The 16,881-nt window shown below is 32.0% G+C and overlaps 1 protein-coding gene across 2 annotated transcripts in view; it reads left to right on the top strand.

Annotated features, from left to right (window-relative positions):
* LOC129807754 (TOX high mobility group box family member 4-A-like) overlaps positions 1 to 16,881 on the top strand; it is a 187,052-nt gene that overhangs the window by 109,382 nt on the left and 60,789 nt on the right. For both annotated transcript variants that reach the window (XM_055857220.1, XM_055857219.1), the window contains exons 3-5: positions 2,913 to 3,121; positions 3,205 to 3,460; positions 15,570 to 15,739. In XM_055857220.1, coding sequence (XP_055713195.1) covers positions 2,913 to 3,121; positions 3,205 to 3,460; positions 15,570 to 15,739 — 635 coding nt within the window. The remainder of the gene's footprint in view (positions 1 to 2,912; positions 3,122 to 3,204; positions 3,461 to 15,569; positions 15,740 to 16,881) is intronic.

The raw sequence follows: 16,881 nt of genomic DNA, 5'->3' as shown, positions 1-16,881 counted from the left end.
GGAAGTTCCTGGAGCTTGGGTGTCTGACTTCATTTGTGGGTGTTTGTACCCAACCGTCATGATCATTAAAGTGAACAGAGAAAATGTTCACAAGTGCAAGAAGTACTGGCCACCGTTGTCCCATTGGCGTGAGTTTCTGTTCTTTTTTGTTGTTGTTGGTTTGGTCAGAAAGTGGGCGGCATTTGGGGTAGAAAACCCTTAATTTATTTTGTTTACAGATTAATTAGTGTAACAAGTTTGTGTGAGCATCTCTTGGTCATTTGGGATGTGGGCAAAATAAGGGGTTTAGCAAAGGGAAAAACGTGCACATTTGTACAAATGGTTGGACTGTTGAAATTACTCAAAAACAAGGTACAATGTATATACAAACCATCAATAAGTTAGTAATGAAAATTATGTAAATTGGTCATGTTTGGGCATTCTAAGAAGAACAAACAGAGGGGAAATTTGCCAGAGCAAGGTTTTTATCCTTTAAAGGGGGATGGTGATGCGATGGACTTTAAAATTGGGTGATTTTTTTTAATAGTTTATAGACACTTTGGTATTCAGCGCAAAGCAATCATTTGTGTTGCATTCTTTCTGTTTTAATATCAAAGTCTGATACATATACATTCACTAATACGGCTTTGAGATACTTGTAAGCAAGCTTATCAGCGCTGAATATGCAATTCAGCGCGAAAATAACAATGTGCTGTATTGTCTCTAAATTCAATTACTAAGCCAATGTGATATGTTTGGATATTGGCGCTGAATACGCAAAAATAATCGTCTGCTACATTATTCTTAAGTCACATTAAAAATACAGTTGGGAACTATTAATTACCTGTTTAGTTAAACGTTAAAATATATTAGCGAATTTGAGCTGAATACGCAATTCAGCACAAACAATCACAATTTACTGCATTATCCTTAAGTTCTTATTCAGTTAGCAGTACATCAAATTATTTTCAAGAAATGTGTACTACATTTTTATTTCTCTTAATGCTACTGTTGCTTTAATCGTATTAATAATCCAGTTTCCTGTTAAGATATATATGCGCTGAATATGCAATTCAGCACTAAAATAACCGTACACTGCGCTATTTTTAGCCTTTACAAAAAGAACACTATTTGCTGTATTATATTGTTGCGAACCTACTTTTAGGCATACCCTGCCTAGGGAATGCTGCACGGCGCTCTTTAGGGGATGAGTGTCGTGCATTATTCAATTTTGAAGTTACCCCTATACTTCATACAAGCAACACATACTCGCAGCGAAGTAAGTCGAGTATATGTGCTGTTGAAGTTTAAGTTTGAGCTTGGGTACATCATCCGCACTCGAGTAAGCGAGAGCATTGCTGCGGCTATCCTGCTTGCGCAATTGTCCCTCTACTCTAGAGCGCGAATTGCGTCTGTGCGCTTTTCAGCTGCACGAGATTCCGTGAAGTATTTCATGCTAAGTGTGGAGTAAATAAAGTGTTTGTGAGGTTGCACTCTCCGGCCTTTGTTTTTCCTCCTTGCCGTTGTGGTCTCTGGTCAAATCTGCAACAATGTCTAAATCCTTTTAATAATTCAGTTAGAAACAGGTCAAGATATATGCGCTGAATACGCAATTCAGCGCAAAATAACCATTTGCTACATTATTTTTGAAGACTGCAAATTGTCTTTGTATTTATACGGTGGAATAAGTTAAAATTTCGATCTGAATATGCAATTTAGCATAAAAAATAACAATTTACTGCGAAATTCTTAACACAATATAAAATTCGATTGGTATTACATTATTTTATTTAAAGAAGTTTTTACTAAATGTGCAGTTTAGCGAAAATTTGTCTTTGCTACCTTATTTATGAATTCTATTAATAATCCCGTTAGGATTATGTGATGATACTTACGCTGAATATACAATTCAGCGCAAAAATAACTATTTGCAACATTATTTTTGAACACTTCAAATGGTCTTTGTATTTATACGTTAGAATATGTTAAAAATTTCAAGCTGAATATGCAATTCAGTAAAAAAAAATACAATTTACTGTGATATTCTTAACACCTTATAAAATTCGATTGGTTATATATCATTTTATTTAAAGAAGTTTTTACTAAATGTGCAGTTTAGCGAAAATTTGTATTTGCTGCCTTATTTATGAATTCTATTAATAAACCAGTTAGGAATATGGGATGATACATACGCTGAATATGCAATTCAGCGCATAAATAACCATTTGCTGCGTTTCCTGCATTGACTCTGAGCACCAATTAAAACCTATTTATTTATATGTTAAGATATATTATGAAATTTGTGATGAATATGCAATTCAGCCCAAAAAACTAACGTTTGCTGCGTTATTCTTAAATCATTACAAAATTTCAATTTGTAATGCATCGTACTATTTTAAGAAATGTCTACTAAATGTACAATTCAGCTAAAAATAACCATTTGATGCATTACTTCTTAATTCTACTAATATTTCAGATAGGATTATGTGATGATGCATGCGCTGAATACGCAATTCAGCTCCAATCCAATCCAGCTTTTAAATCACATATTGATTTCAAAGTCTAATATCTAAGTAAAGGGAGTTTGGCTGAAGTTGGAAAGCCCTATTAAACACATTTATCTAGTGTTTAAGTTTGTCAGCAAAGAAAATATTGCGCTGAATATACAATTCAGCAATTTGTGGTAAATTTTGATAACATATTGAACAATATTTTGGTCAAATGACCGGATAATTACTTGAAACAATTAATGTACAACCAACTCTGATGATTTAGTGATAAGGTCTCGAGATCGAAAATCCAGAAAAGCTTTTTTTTAAGCAAAGACATAACCTTCCTCCTTTCTAAAATTGAAATTCTTCAAATAACACTCCATGCGCTTGGTAAAAATGTCTAATGGAAATTTCTGTCTGCCTTTTTGGGATAAATTCCAGACATTTCACACGCCATCCTTTGGTGATGAGGATTTTGACATTCCCACTATGAATCCTCACATGTCGCAACAGCAGCATCCGCCACAAACGCAGCAGCATCAATATCAGATGCATTCAACACCACCCCATCACATGGGCATCATTGGGGATCACTACAGTCATCAGTGGCACTCGGAGCAGCAGCCCCAGCAGCACATGGGACATCACAAGTAAGTCCTCTGCTGAATAGCCCTTTTAGAATCCTCCGCTTTCCCTTCCGTATCTTATGAGTGTCTTGTGGATGGTCTTTCAGCACGAGTTACTCAATGCAGCCACAGGGTCAGCCAAATTATCCGCTCACGAGTCCCACGCACCATCAGACACCCCAGCCACAGCATCAGATGCTCATGATGCAGCCGCCACAGCAGTCGCCCCAAATGGCGCCCCAGATGTCCCCGCAAATTGGGGGCACGGGAGGGGGATTTATTGGAAGGTCGCCGCCGCAGGGAGTCCATGGGCAGACAGAGACGGGTACCACGAGTGATGATAGCGATGACAATGGAATTCCAGTGAGTGTTTTTTTTGTTTATATCTTTTTTTTTTAGCAATAACAGCATCATACAGTGGATTCAGATGCAATGGAAAATGTTAGGAAGACTCAAAAGAAAATCAAATTTTATCGTGGAATTGTTTTTGAAGCCATATTTTCGTTGCAAAATACATTCTATTTGTTGGGTAAATAGCGCTGAAATCGAAATTCAGCGCTTGCATTTCAATTTTAAACAATTATACTCATCATATACTTCTACAGACTTTATTTTTTACTTAAAATTTTGTAATTCAGCGCTGAATTTAGATTAAATTCAGCGGAGTGGTATTTGTTTTCCTGTGAAAGGAAGCTCATCGGATATAGACTGGATATAAATTTATATATTCAGCGCTGAATTTGCAATTCAGCGAATCAATTCAAATTAACGTGCTTCAAAATTCTTAATTCTAAAATATGATTTATTTTAAAGGTTACAGAAAGTCAAGAGATAAAGCTCATCAATACTTTCTCAATTTTGAAAGCATGCTCTTTTAAATTATTTTTTATCACTATTGAATTTTATTTTCTAATAGATTCCTATATTCAGCTCTCTTTTTTGCGCTGAATTTGCAAGTTAGAAAATTAATCCAGTGTTTTTAAAATGAAAATTCAGTATTTCTATTTTATTTTAAAGCCCCTTTTTCAGCACTTTTTTAAGTAATATCGTACTTTGTAAGCAAAATGAAGGGAGCAAAATCAATTCTATCTAATTCTGAATTAAGTTTTAAAGTTCTTGCAAATTTATTTCTTATAAAAATCGTATTCAGCGTTTATAATTGTGCTGAATTTGCTGAAATTTCGTCGTGCAAGTCAGCATTTAGAAAAGTATTTATTACACATTTCCTTTAAAATGCAGCTAGATATTTCATTTTTAACATGTTTTCCCAGCAGAATTCAATGACAGTCAAGCGGTTGTGAGAAAAGTTTAAAGTAATTAAATTCTGGGAGTATATCCCTTGCAATTCTATTTCTTTCTTAATTTCATTTGAGGAATCAATAAAATAGAGTATATAAACCCGTAATAAAACACTATTGCATTGTCTAATTTTGGATGCTTAATTCAATTTAAAATGTTTTATAAAAATTTTATAAATTAAGTTCAGTGGCTTGATCATTTTATTAATCCGTATACAGTGTCTAATTCCAGTCTAATTTGTGCCAAGAATTTTATTTCTGTTATTAAAGACCCAAAGTCACACAAAATTTACAAATTCAGCGCTGATATTTCTGATGATTTTTCAATTCAGCGCATTAATTAATATTTTCTGTGTAGCTTTAACCTGGATGTATTACTGTCTTTTTCTTTATCTGATCCATACTGGGCTTACAAATCCAAAAAAATCTTTTATTTTATTTGCATTTAGGTTTTCGAAATTGTGGAAAACATTAAAGTTTCTTTATTCAGCGCTCTAATTTCCGCAGAAATTGCAATTAAGTCCGAAAATTAAATTGACATTAATCTTTTAATAATCATTTAATAAATTTTTGGAAATGCTCTCTAAAATTAGAGGCTTAATTCATGTTAGGTAGATAGTAGGTAGGTAGATCATGTTATTCAGCGCCATATTTTTATTGGCAGTCACCTTCATTACGGTCCCAAACTTTAAAATTTTGATTATCAATCTTTTTTTTATTTAGAACTTTCATTTCATTTGTCAAAATTTATGCACCAGTTCACCAGTTGAATACCAGTTCAGCGCCCTAATTAACGCTGCATTTTCAATTCAGCGCAAAAATTGAATTAAATTTAATCTTTTAATATTAATTTAATAAATTTTTAGAAAGGTTTTCAAAAACTAAATGGTTAATTAGATATGCAACAGAATATTTAATTATATAATTTGTTATTCAGTAGCCAATTTATTTTCAGCTACACACTTTTAGCTCCGAAATATAATTTTTTTTATCAAATTATGTATCTAGAAATGCTTTTTGGCAAAATTGTCAAAATGTTTGGCAGTGTATATCAATTCAGCGCCCTAATTTGAGCTATTAGAGGCCTTATTTATGATTCAGCACAATATTTAGTTTTTGGATTTTTTATTTAGCACCCAGTTTATTTGCAGCCACCCAGTTTTACCTCTAAGATACTAAAAATATTTTGTTTATCAATTTATTTATCTAGAATTTTCAATTCATTTGTTAAAATTTATTCATTATGTTTATTGAGTACTCAATCAGCGCCTTAATTAGCTCTGAAACAGCAATTCAGCGCCAAAACCTAATTCAATTCATTCTGTCAATATTATTTTAACAAATTTTGAAAAATGCTGTTTAAAAATAGAGACCAAATTATTGATTAAACACAATATTTTATTTAATGATCTAAGGTAAAGTAAATTGCTCTCACTCGACCGGTTTCTCGTCTCGACCGGCAGAGTTTTTTCAATTTATTTATATTTGCTACAATATGTATTTAGCAGGGGTCCATCTAGCCTAATAAAAAGTGAAGCTATTTTTAAAATTTTGCAGCTATTGCACCGCAACTTAAACAAATTTACTCGTAATTCTTGTATTATTTCGGCGAGCATAATGAAATATGTATTTCTAGATAGCCTTTAATTCACGATTTCGAAATATATCAGACTGAAAAGTCAATTGTCTTTAGGAAAAAATTTGCCAATAGTCTTCAGTACCTCTATGCAAAAACGTATGGAAAAATGAAATGTTGAGAGGCCCCTGATATTTAGCGTACACTGAAAGAAATCCGAAAAAGTTAAAATAACATTCCGGAAATGTTAATTTTACCCTGCACTATTGATCCGAAATCGGTGTAAATATTACCCTTTTTAGGTGTATTGGGGGTTAAAGTTAACCTTTTTCTTGTTAATTTTACCCTTAAAAAGGTGTAAAACTAACATTAAAAAAAATGTTGATATATTTTTACATCTAAAAATGTTAAAGTTATGAGGAAAAAAGTTAATCGCACCCTTTTTTCTCAGAGGATGATCTACACTGAGAAAAATAAAGGGGTGCGATTAACATTTTTCCTCAGAAATTTAACGCTTTTTAGATGTAAAAAGATATCAACATTTTTTATGTTAATTTTATACCTTATTAAGAGTAAAATTAACATGAAAAAGGTTACCTTTAACACCTAATACACCTAAAAAGGGTAATATTTACACCGATTTCGGATCAATACTGCAGGGTAAAATTAAAATTCCGGAAATGTTTATTTTACCCTGCAGTATTAATCCAAAATCGGTGTAAATATTATGCTTTTTAGGTGTATTAGGGGTTAAAGTTACTCTTTTTCATGTTAATTTTGCCTTTAAAAAGGTGTAAAGTTAACATTAAAAAATGTTGATATATTTAACACCTAAAAGATGTTAAATTTCTGAGGAAAAAATGTTAATCGCACCCTCTTTTTTTCTCAGTGTAAATCATACGCTAAATATCAAGAGCCTCTCGACATTTCATTTTTCTATACATTTTTGCATAGAAGCACTGGAAAAAAATTCAATAGCGCCCCCGTTTTTTCTCAGTGTAGGACAATTATTATATAAATAATACGAATCAGTGATAATTTCATAGAAATTGACCATCAAACCCATCAAACATTCAGAAATTGACCCACCCACCAGTCGAGTTGAGGAACCCGATCGAGTGAGGGCACTTTACCTCATTATTCAACACTAAATTTATTTGCATTCTCCCTCAGTTTGCTTTGAAATTTTAATTAATCTAGTGATTTATCTAGAGTTTTTATTTGGAAAAATTGTCAAAATGTTTTATTTACCTTTTAATTGGCGCTGAATATCAATTCAGCGCTTCAATTAGCGCTGAAATCCAATTCAGCGCACTTATAGAAATTGCCTATTAGTATTTTCACACCCATAAACCTTAAGAATTACATCACTTTAACTAACTTGCACCCTCTTAGTGCAATTTATTTTTCTGCAAGAGAACCTCTCAAGAACTCTTGACAATATAAATGTATTAATACACAACCAAGGATGTTTTATTTACCGTATAAACAAATAGCGTAATTTAATTATTTCCTCACACTTATGCGTCAGGTCTGAAGAGATTGTTTGCACTCAAAATTGACGGTGAAGAGAGGTGATAGAGAGAAGAGAGAGTTGTGCTGAATATGAAAAGGGGTTCGGGGTGGGTTAATTTAATGCATACGCTATTTGTGAGCTCACGCGGAGACGATGGAAAATTCAATTTTCCTCTCGCAAGCCAAATCAAGTGTATTTGGAGAGAGAAATTGGCAATTCAGCGTGCAAAGGGGTGAGGGGCCAGGGATGAAAAAAAAATTGTTCAGGAAAAAGGGGGAAAATTTATCGATTTAATACATTTTATACGATTTTTTTCTTTTTTCAAAATGTCTTTCTTGCCCTAACTGCAAAATCTGCCACTCTGCTGTGCAATTAAGTTGAGAAGAATATTGCCATGGTTATTGATGGACGGGGGAAGGATTAAAAATAGAATTTTGTTTAGAAGAAAAATATTGGCTAAAAATATCATTTGTGAATTTTGTTGAATTTTAATAGCTCTTCATGGCTATAAATAAAATTATTTCATTGATTTCTTGTAGGAGGAATAAATATTGCGAAAGGCACAACAATATTTTTTTTGCAGTCTTCGATTGTATCATTATAAAGGAATTGTGTTAAGTTGCAAAAAAGACTTTTTCAATTGCCAATGGAATTGTGTAATGTGCCTATACGAGAGAGAGACATAAAGAGAGAAATTGTATGAGAAAATGCATTTATCACGTAATATTAAAATATTAGGAAGGGAAATATTTTGCTAAATGCATATAATTTATGAGTTGCAATTTTCCATCTCATTTCTCTCCCCATCTCTCCAAAGTCAGTGAAAATTTCAATTTATCGTGAAGGTTAAAATTGCATTTGGTGGAAAGGGAGAGAGGAAGCTGAGGATGGGGAAAATGGAAAATTGCAGAGGAAATTAATATAAAATCTTATGCGAGAAAAAAAAGAATTTACAAGTAATAAAACAGAAAAGCGGTTCTTTCGCCGAAAAAAGAAAAATATTTTTCGGTTAGAGAGAAGATTAAACACAAAATATTCAGTATAAATTTTTCATGGGAGGAAAAAAAAAGTTTTTCTGCTGAGTGATGAAGAAAAACACTTAGAAGAAAATGAAGAAGTGGTGAAAGAGGAATTGTAGGGGTGGAAAAGTAGGTAAAGAAACCTCTTAGGACGGAAAAGTTTTTTTTTCTCAGTAATTTTCAGTGCAAAATGTGTGGCAAATAAGAAGAAAAATGCGGAGATGGGTAAGGGGGAGGAGAAAAAAATAGTAAAGTTTACAATTTTGATTCAAGAGGAAGGAAAATGAGGGATGGTTAAGCACCAAAAACACGAGGGAATTAAAATGATGAATGAAAAGCGGGAAAATTACTGCAAAAGAAGTGATTTCAATTTTTTTCCCCAAGAAGAAAATTTCTACACATTGTAGGTCAATCAAAGGGTTGCATAAATCTGTCATAGTCGAATATTAGGGGAGACTGGGGCAAAAAGTAACAAAACGGATATTTTATTTTTTCATAAGCTACCCGAGCACCTCCAAAATTTCTAATTAGCACAGTTTTATAGGAAATTTACCGCTCTACAACTTTGTGAAAGTAATTTTCCTCTATTTTTTTAAGGAAATACGTTTATCGAACCGTTTTCTAAAGGGTAATTTTGTGACCATTCCAAAAAAATACTGGGGCAAATAGTAATCAGGCATAAGATATTATTACATTTTGATTCGCTTTATTACGAGATTCGGTAAATTTAAGTAAAATACCTAAATTACATATTTTCATTGGAAATTTACTCTCTTAAACCTTTGTAAAACACCGTTTTCTCTATCTGAAATCTTCTGCACGGAAAACATTTCAAAAATAGGGCTCAAAATTTCGATATTTTTTATTTTCTAAATTCCTTGTTCAAATTCTAACAAACTTACGACATTGAAGAAGACCTATGGAGGCTATCTATGGAAAAAAAATTAAGCTGCTATCTTATTTATCTTGGAAGATATTGAATTTTAAAATTTTCGATTTGTGACTTTTTGCCCCAGTCTCCCCTATTGTATTAGAATATTAGGAAAAAGGGGTGACAAAGCGTCCCAACCTTCACAAAATGCTCGAATTCATGACTTAGATCTCATGCCTAAAAAGTACGTTCGAATCATTTACCGTTTGCCGATTCTGAACCGATTTAAAACGATTCATAAATCAGTAAAAAGATTCCACAGAATAGTTTAAAGAGTAATAAAATTGAGTTTGGGGCAAAAAATATTTTTCTATTTATAACCGATTAATTACCGGTTATAAACCGATTTGAACCGGTTCAGTCTGTTTTATAGGTAAAGGTGCAAAGAGTAATGCACTTAATTTTCTGTTATAGGGATGATTGAAGGGAAATTGACAGCTGTCATTCGGATATCGGACAGTCGGAGATTGTGAAGCTGAGGATATTACTATGACAGCTGTCATACCGCCTTAAAACAACTTTACTGAAAACGTTAGAGTTAGGTAGTTGTTTTTCATTAGTTTTTAAATGAAATATCCTAGTAATTCTGAAAAAAAAATTAAGAAAAATCCTAGAATAATGTACATTACTAAATTTTCTGCGAAAGAGAGGAATATTTTAGAAATTACTCAAGCTGCATTTAACCATCTATTAAATTGTATTCTCGGTCTTTTGTGGATAATTTTGAGTCAAGAAACACGGTATAGACCTTTTTTAAAACTTCTCTATTTCCTCCTGTACGACGTTTCGGAGATTGGTTGTCTCCTTCCTCAGGTCTACAATGTTTATGGACAATATTAGGACATATAGGATTTTTTTTTTTTCTTCTCTTTACAAATTTTCTAAATCTTGTGCAGGACTTACATGGGTAGGTATGGGGAAGCTTTTATCAGGTTTCTGGGGAATTAAGGTAAAGTACCCTTACTCGACCGGGTTCCTCTATTCGACCGGTGGGTCAATTTTTGAATATTTGATGGTGAATTTCATCAATTTCTATGAATTTGTCACTGATTCGTATTATTTAAAGAATAATTGACCTATTAATGTTAGATCATACACAAAATATTATAGCAAACATAATTAAATTGAATAAATAAATCTACCGGTCGAATAGAGGAACCGGTCGAATAAAGGGTACTTTACCTTACTCTGACAATTACATACACTTGGACTTCACAAGACACTTTCTGGGACGATGTCACCATTTGGACGGTTTGACGCAGAATGATGAGATGCTGGATATCGACAATTTTTACTCTTCTAAAAAAGGTCTATACCGTGTTTCTTGACTCAAAATTTAACCATCTACGAAAATATCGTTGAATCATTCCTAATAACGGTTTTTCAAGGTCAAAAATTAAAAAGGCCCAGCAAGCGCATTTATCAAGCGAATGGGGCATATTTGGGGTCGTTGGAAAGGTCTTGGAATTTCCTATTTCATAATTTCATAATTTCAAGAATGTTGTTTAATTTGAGAATGTGTAAAATTTTGACACTATAATAGTGTGAAATCGGATAAATTAATTATTTAATTGCGATCTGTGTAAAATTTCTCACTGTTATAATCATAAAAATTTTTCAACAATGTTTCGTGATTTAAAACTGTTTGACAAATTCTAAAAATTACCACTATTATAGTATGATTACAGTTTTTCACATTATTATAGTGCGAAAAAATACACAACTTCATGGTATTTTTTGTCACATGATCAAAAATTAACACTATTATAGTTTGATCATAATTTTTAACACTATTATAGTGTGAAGTCTTGTGTATTGGAAATAAATTGGTTGATTTTTTAAACGAAAGTTGTTCAATTTTTAAACAAAACTTGTTGAATTCTGAGACAGAAGTTGTTGAATTTTTAAACAAAAGTTGTTGAATTTTTAAACAAAAGTTTTTGAATTTTGAGACAAAAGTTGTTAAATTTTTAAACAAAAGTTGTGTAAAAATTGTTGAATTTCCAATTGAGACTTATACTTCAGTCGCGATGCTTTTCATTGCACAAAAGTCATATAGAAAATAAAAAATATTTATATGCATAATAAGTATATCGTGATGATCCGAGGATCAGGGGGCATTAGGGGGGATCCCGAGTACAGGAAAAATCAATAAAAATGTCTAAAAAGAAATTCAACAATCAACAGAATTCAACAATTTTTGAGTTTACACATAACAATTCAACAATTTTTAAATTCAACAATTCCAAATTCAACATCTTGAAATATTCTACAACTTTAAATTCAACAATTTTAAATTAAACACTTTTTCCAAATGTAACACTATAATAGTAGTGTGAAAGATTACACACTATAATAGTGTTAATTTTTTTACTGTGTAGTTTTGTACTCAAATTGAAGCAGGGACAGTGATAATGAGGAGAAATTGTAACTATTAACAGTTTAAGACAGCAACTTTACTTTTTTCAACGCATTTCTGACACTTTGCCCGCCTTTACCGTAAATCAGAGTTCTAGGTATACTGTATCCCACACAAAGGAACATTTTCTCACACACTATTTTTACCTTTATGGCTCTTGCACACCTTTTAGATCAAGAAAATTGTATGTAATCGAAATTCACATCCCTTTCTTTTTCATAAGATTTGGATGTCTATCCTACTCTTTCGTCCTCTTCTTCTTCTTTTGAACATCAAACTAAATTAAATTAAAGTTCAGTCCAATTTTGAGTCCCAAATAGTGGGATAGATTTCTGCAAATCTTTCGAGAAAGAAAGGGACTCTTTTTTTTGATCTCATGAAATTTTACCGATCTAAAAGTTGTGCCAGGAGCATTAATATCAAAATTGGTACTTGGAAAGCATTTTTATGGAAAGCATGGAAAGTTTGACATTACGGCAATTTTTATAATATTTTCCTTCATAATGTTTCCTGATTGGAATTTTCAGTAACAAATTGTTCTCTTAGATAATTACACTTATATAAATTGATGGTATTCGTAATGAATTAAAATAGCAAATCCAGTGACCGTTAAGACTAGTGTTTGATAGCGTAGGTGTGCCCCTCTAATGACCTCTAGAAATTTGGGAGCAATTTTCATCAAAAATTACTTTTTTGAAGGAAATTGCATGCAATGCTGTACGTGGAAACGTCAGAATTCTGTCAAAAAAGATTTTGACGAAAACTGTTTCTAATGTGTAGAAGCCTTTTTTTATCAATTTAATGTACTACAATCTCAGAGGCCATTAATGTTTCATTGCTAATTTATTCTAAAGAAAATATTAAATATTAAAATTTCTTATGAAAACCTCTGAAAGTTCTTTCATATCACGTGTAGATGGCGCAATACCCTGCTGTCAAAATCATTCGTCTTCTTCCTTTTTACGTTTAGTCTGTCGAACTCCTCGGGTCCCCGTCAAATAATTTCGTCAGATATCTTTAAGTTTTCTGCAGAAAATATCTGCACCTCTGCCGAAAATCTGCCGAGAAATCTGTAGATATTCCTACGAATTTTATTTGGGCTTGGGACAAAATTCGTCAGAAAATTTTTTGCAGATTTTCTGACGAATCCTGGTACACACTCTGACGAATTTCTGTAGATGTTTTGCCGATTTTCTGCAGATTTTTCTACATTACAAACTTTCCAGACAGCTGTGTCAGAAAAGATGGAATATTTTTCATTGAATATTGTTTGCTAAATTCAATAGAGTTATTATTGGTAAAATCACGGTGTTTATATGAAATAAAGAGTTCTGCGACGCCGTGTTATAAGTAGAGAATAGTGAAGTGATATCTTTAAACACAGTGTCGACCTAAATTTCGTGTTTTTTGTATCATTCGATTGGTGATTTTTAAGAAATTAGTATTTTTGCTCGCAACATTTAAGTTATCTAAAATGTTTAATCGGTAATGCTTGTTAAGCAGAGTTTTCTTTGTAACTTCTACAGTTTCTTGATGAATCAACAATATTTTTGTTGACACAATGGAGACTATGCAGATTTCCAATGCAGAAATTCTGCCGAGAATCTGCAGATTTTCGGAAGAATTTCTGCCGAAAATCTACAGATTTTCTGACAGAAATTCAGCAGAAAATCTACAGATTTCCTCTGAATCTACTAGAATATACCGTTACAATTCAAAAAACCTCAGAGTAAAATCGGCAGGTAGAGAAATGATTTGACGGGTCCATATAGCAAATGCCAATGTCAAAATTATTAAAGTGTTTAGAATCACATTTCAAAATCTTATAACCCGTCAAATCATTATTCTACCTGGCGATTTTACTCTGAGGTTTTTTGAATTTTAACGGTATATTCTAGTGTATTCAGAGAAAATCTGTAGATTTTCTGCTGAATTCCTGCTAGAAAATCTACAGATTTTCGGTAGAATTTCTGCCGAGAAAATCGGCATAGTGTCCATTACTTCACAAAAATATTGTTGATTTATGTAGAAACTGTAGGAGTTATAAAGAAAATGGTATGCTCTGCTTAACAAGCATTACCAATTAAACATTTTAAATAAGTAAAAAGATGCGAGCAAAAATAGTAATTTTTTAAAAATCGCCCATGGAATGATACAAAAACACGAAATTTAGGTCGATACTCTGCTTAAAGTTTTCACTTCACTTTTCTCTACTTGTAACACGGCGTCGCAGAATTCTTTATTTTATATAAACACCGTGATATCACAAAAAATAACTCTATTGAATTTTGCAAACTTCAGTGAAAAATTTTTCCATCTCTTCTGACATATCTTGTCTGGAAAGTCTGGAATGTAGAAAAAATCGACAGAACATCGGCAGAATATCTACAGAAATTCGTCAGAGATTCGTCAGAAAATCTGCCGAAATATTCTGACGAATTTTGTCCCAAGCCCAAATAAAATTCGTAAGAATATCTACAGAATTATCTGCAGATATTCTGTAGAGGTGTAGATTTTCTCTACAGAAATCTTAAAGATATCTGGAGATATTATTTGACGGGAAAAGTTTAGAATCCGAATTAAATATTTCGAAGTTTCGAAATTAAACAGAGCCATGATAAATATTGTGAGATTTTCATAATATTTTTGAAGCAATTCCACTGGAACACTATGCATTTTTGCAAATATCTTCAAATAAGCATTAAAGATATAAAAAGTAATATAAGAGAGGGAAAATGGGAAATTAAAGTTTCTTGGTGATGTAAATTAAAAGCCCCTCTGTCTCTCTCTCGTGCAACTGACAATAAGAGGAGAAATTGGAAGTTTTAACTGGTTGTAGCATAGATGGGAAGCATATAAATTACAGAAAACTTTTATATACATAAATATATGTAGATAGAAGTTTTAAATAGCAAAAAGACCAACGGCATGGTAGAAAAAAAAAGCTCTTCAAGTCTTGAAGTTGTTGCCATTATTATTCAATCAAATAGCTTTTACATACATTTTATGTGTGTCTTTTTGCCAATTTCATCTTCATAGAGGACAAGACAGCAGCATTCTTTCTGATTAATAAATTTTCCTTATCGCAAAACCGGATGTGTTTGTGTCTTGCAAGTCCAAAGAGAAGAGTTTCACTTTGGCAAAAATGAACAACCCGATGATGAAGAAGATGGATAAATTGAGGACATCGCGATAGGAAAAGACAAAATTTACTGGGTGTCTTTTGCAGTAAAACTATAAAGATCAAGTCAACGTTGAAAGAATTATGCTGAGAAAACTTTAATTTCTGACTTTAATTGTTTTTTACCACGATCATTGCAAAAATTTATTAGTCTGTTTTGCTCTAAAAAAAAAAAGAACTTAAAATCCTTATTAATTATTCAGAGAGAGAAAAATCCACAAAATTTAAATGCAAAAATTTAAATTTGAACTGAATTTGATTTAAAAAAAAAAAGAACTCGAGGATTTTTTTTGCAGCCCGTGATAATGCCAGGTGTTTTATTATTTTACCGAGAATGAATGCTACACGAAAAATAAACATTTGTTCTCGCGTCATATTTAATTTTTAAAAATGTTTTAATATTCTTCTGTTCGTATAATGAAAAATAAAGTATGCATTGCATTGATTTTTTCTTGAGGCTTTTTGTTTCATTTTGCTGCGCGACTAAGTGAATTAGTGTTGCAATATTACGATGTTTGCACTCTATTTGCAGATAAATTCACTAAAACGACCATCACCAGAGCCATTAATGAGTGATTCGGCCAATTCACCCAACGGCGGAGGAAATTTGCAGGGTATGAAGGGTGCAAATACATCGGCTGCCAGTAAGAAGCCCAAAGTACAGAAGAAGAAAAAGAAGAGAGATCCAAATGAACCACAAAAGTAAGTCTTTTTCTTATTTTTACCTCATTAAATTGATTAATGTGATAAGGGAATTCTTTTATGGGAAATATATTCTACGATTCTTGACCAATTATTTAAGACTCTTTTGTAAAAGAGAAATCATCTTAATCGGTTGAGTGAAGATTGACTAAAGCACCCCTTGCGGTACCTTAGACTCGCGAGATTTTCTCACCCTGGTACTCGTAAGCTTTTCTTTAATTTAGCACTGAAGGATGACCCTAACCGATCCAATCTACCATTTCCGACAGTCTCATGAAGTTAAAATGTTCTATAAAGTCCTTATCTTTTGTAAAGCTACGTTCAAAACTGGAAATATCGTAAAATATCCAAAAACCTTTCCAAAATGTCCAAATTTGTTGAAATTGGTTCAAAAATGAAGAAGTTTATTTCAAAAATTTATTTAAAAAAATAGGAAAAGATTTGGTCAAATTTGGCTTAAACTTAAAACTTAATCACGTACGAAAGGGGTTTTTAATTTCTAAATTACAAAGAGACAAAGAAAATATCCGTCTTAATTTTGAAATAAAGAAATCTTAAGAGTTTTAGTTAAACATTTTCCAAACTTACGATCACCAAATTTAGAATTCGAGGTTAATGGTGCTTCATAGATTACAAATTTGCTCCTAAATTATCAGTATTTAGAGGTTTAAAATAAAAATATTATGAAGTTTGTTGAATTTAGCTTGAAGGCTTTTTATCGTAAAATCAATCTTAAAATCTAGGATAAAATTTTTAAATTGGAAATTTTTCTTACTAATCAAAATGTCTCCTTTGCTTATATTGAATCTGTCGCAAATGCATAGTTTCGAAATTTTGAACTGATCGATTCGAATTCTAAACTTTCAAATTTCTAAACTTCTACTTAGCTGTCAAATAGTTCCTTTTTTCAGCTTGTTATCGGTAAAAAAAACAAATTTTTTGAACAAATAAGGTACAAATTTAAAAATTTTAGTTAGAAATAATTAAACCAAGGCCACCTTATCTTTCAAAAATGCAATTTGATATTTCGAACTTTTCAATTCGAATTCTAAACTTATAGATTTCCACACCTGCAAATTGATTTAGAAATTTTCTAACCTATACCTTAAGAATTAAATGAATTTTAGGATTCTGAAATTAGT

Source organism: Phlebotomus papatasi, chromosome 3, assembly GCF_024763615.1.
Source record: "Phlebotomus papatasi isolate M1 chromosome 3, Ppap_2.1, whole genome shotgun sequence".
Taxonomy (NCBI): domain Eukaryota; kingdom Metazoa; phylum Arthropoda; class Insecta; order Diptera; family Psychodidae; genus Phlebotomus; species Phlebotomus papatasi.
This window is presented reverse-complemented; position numbering and strand designations above follow the sequence as displayed.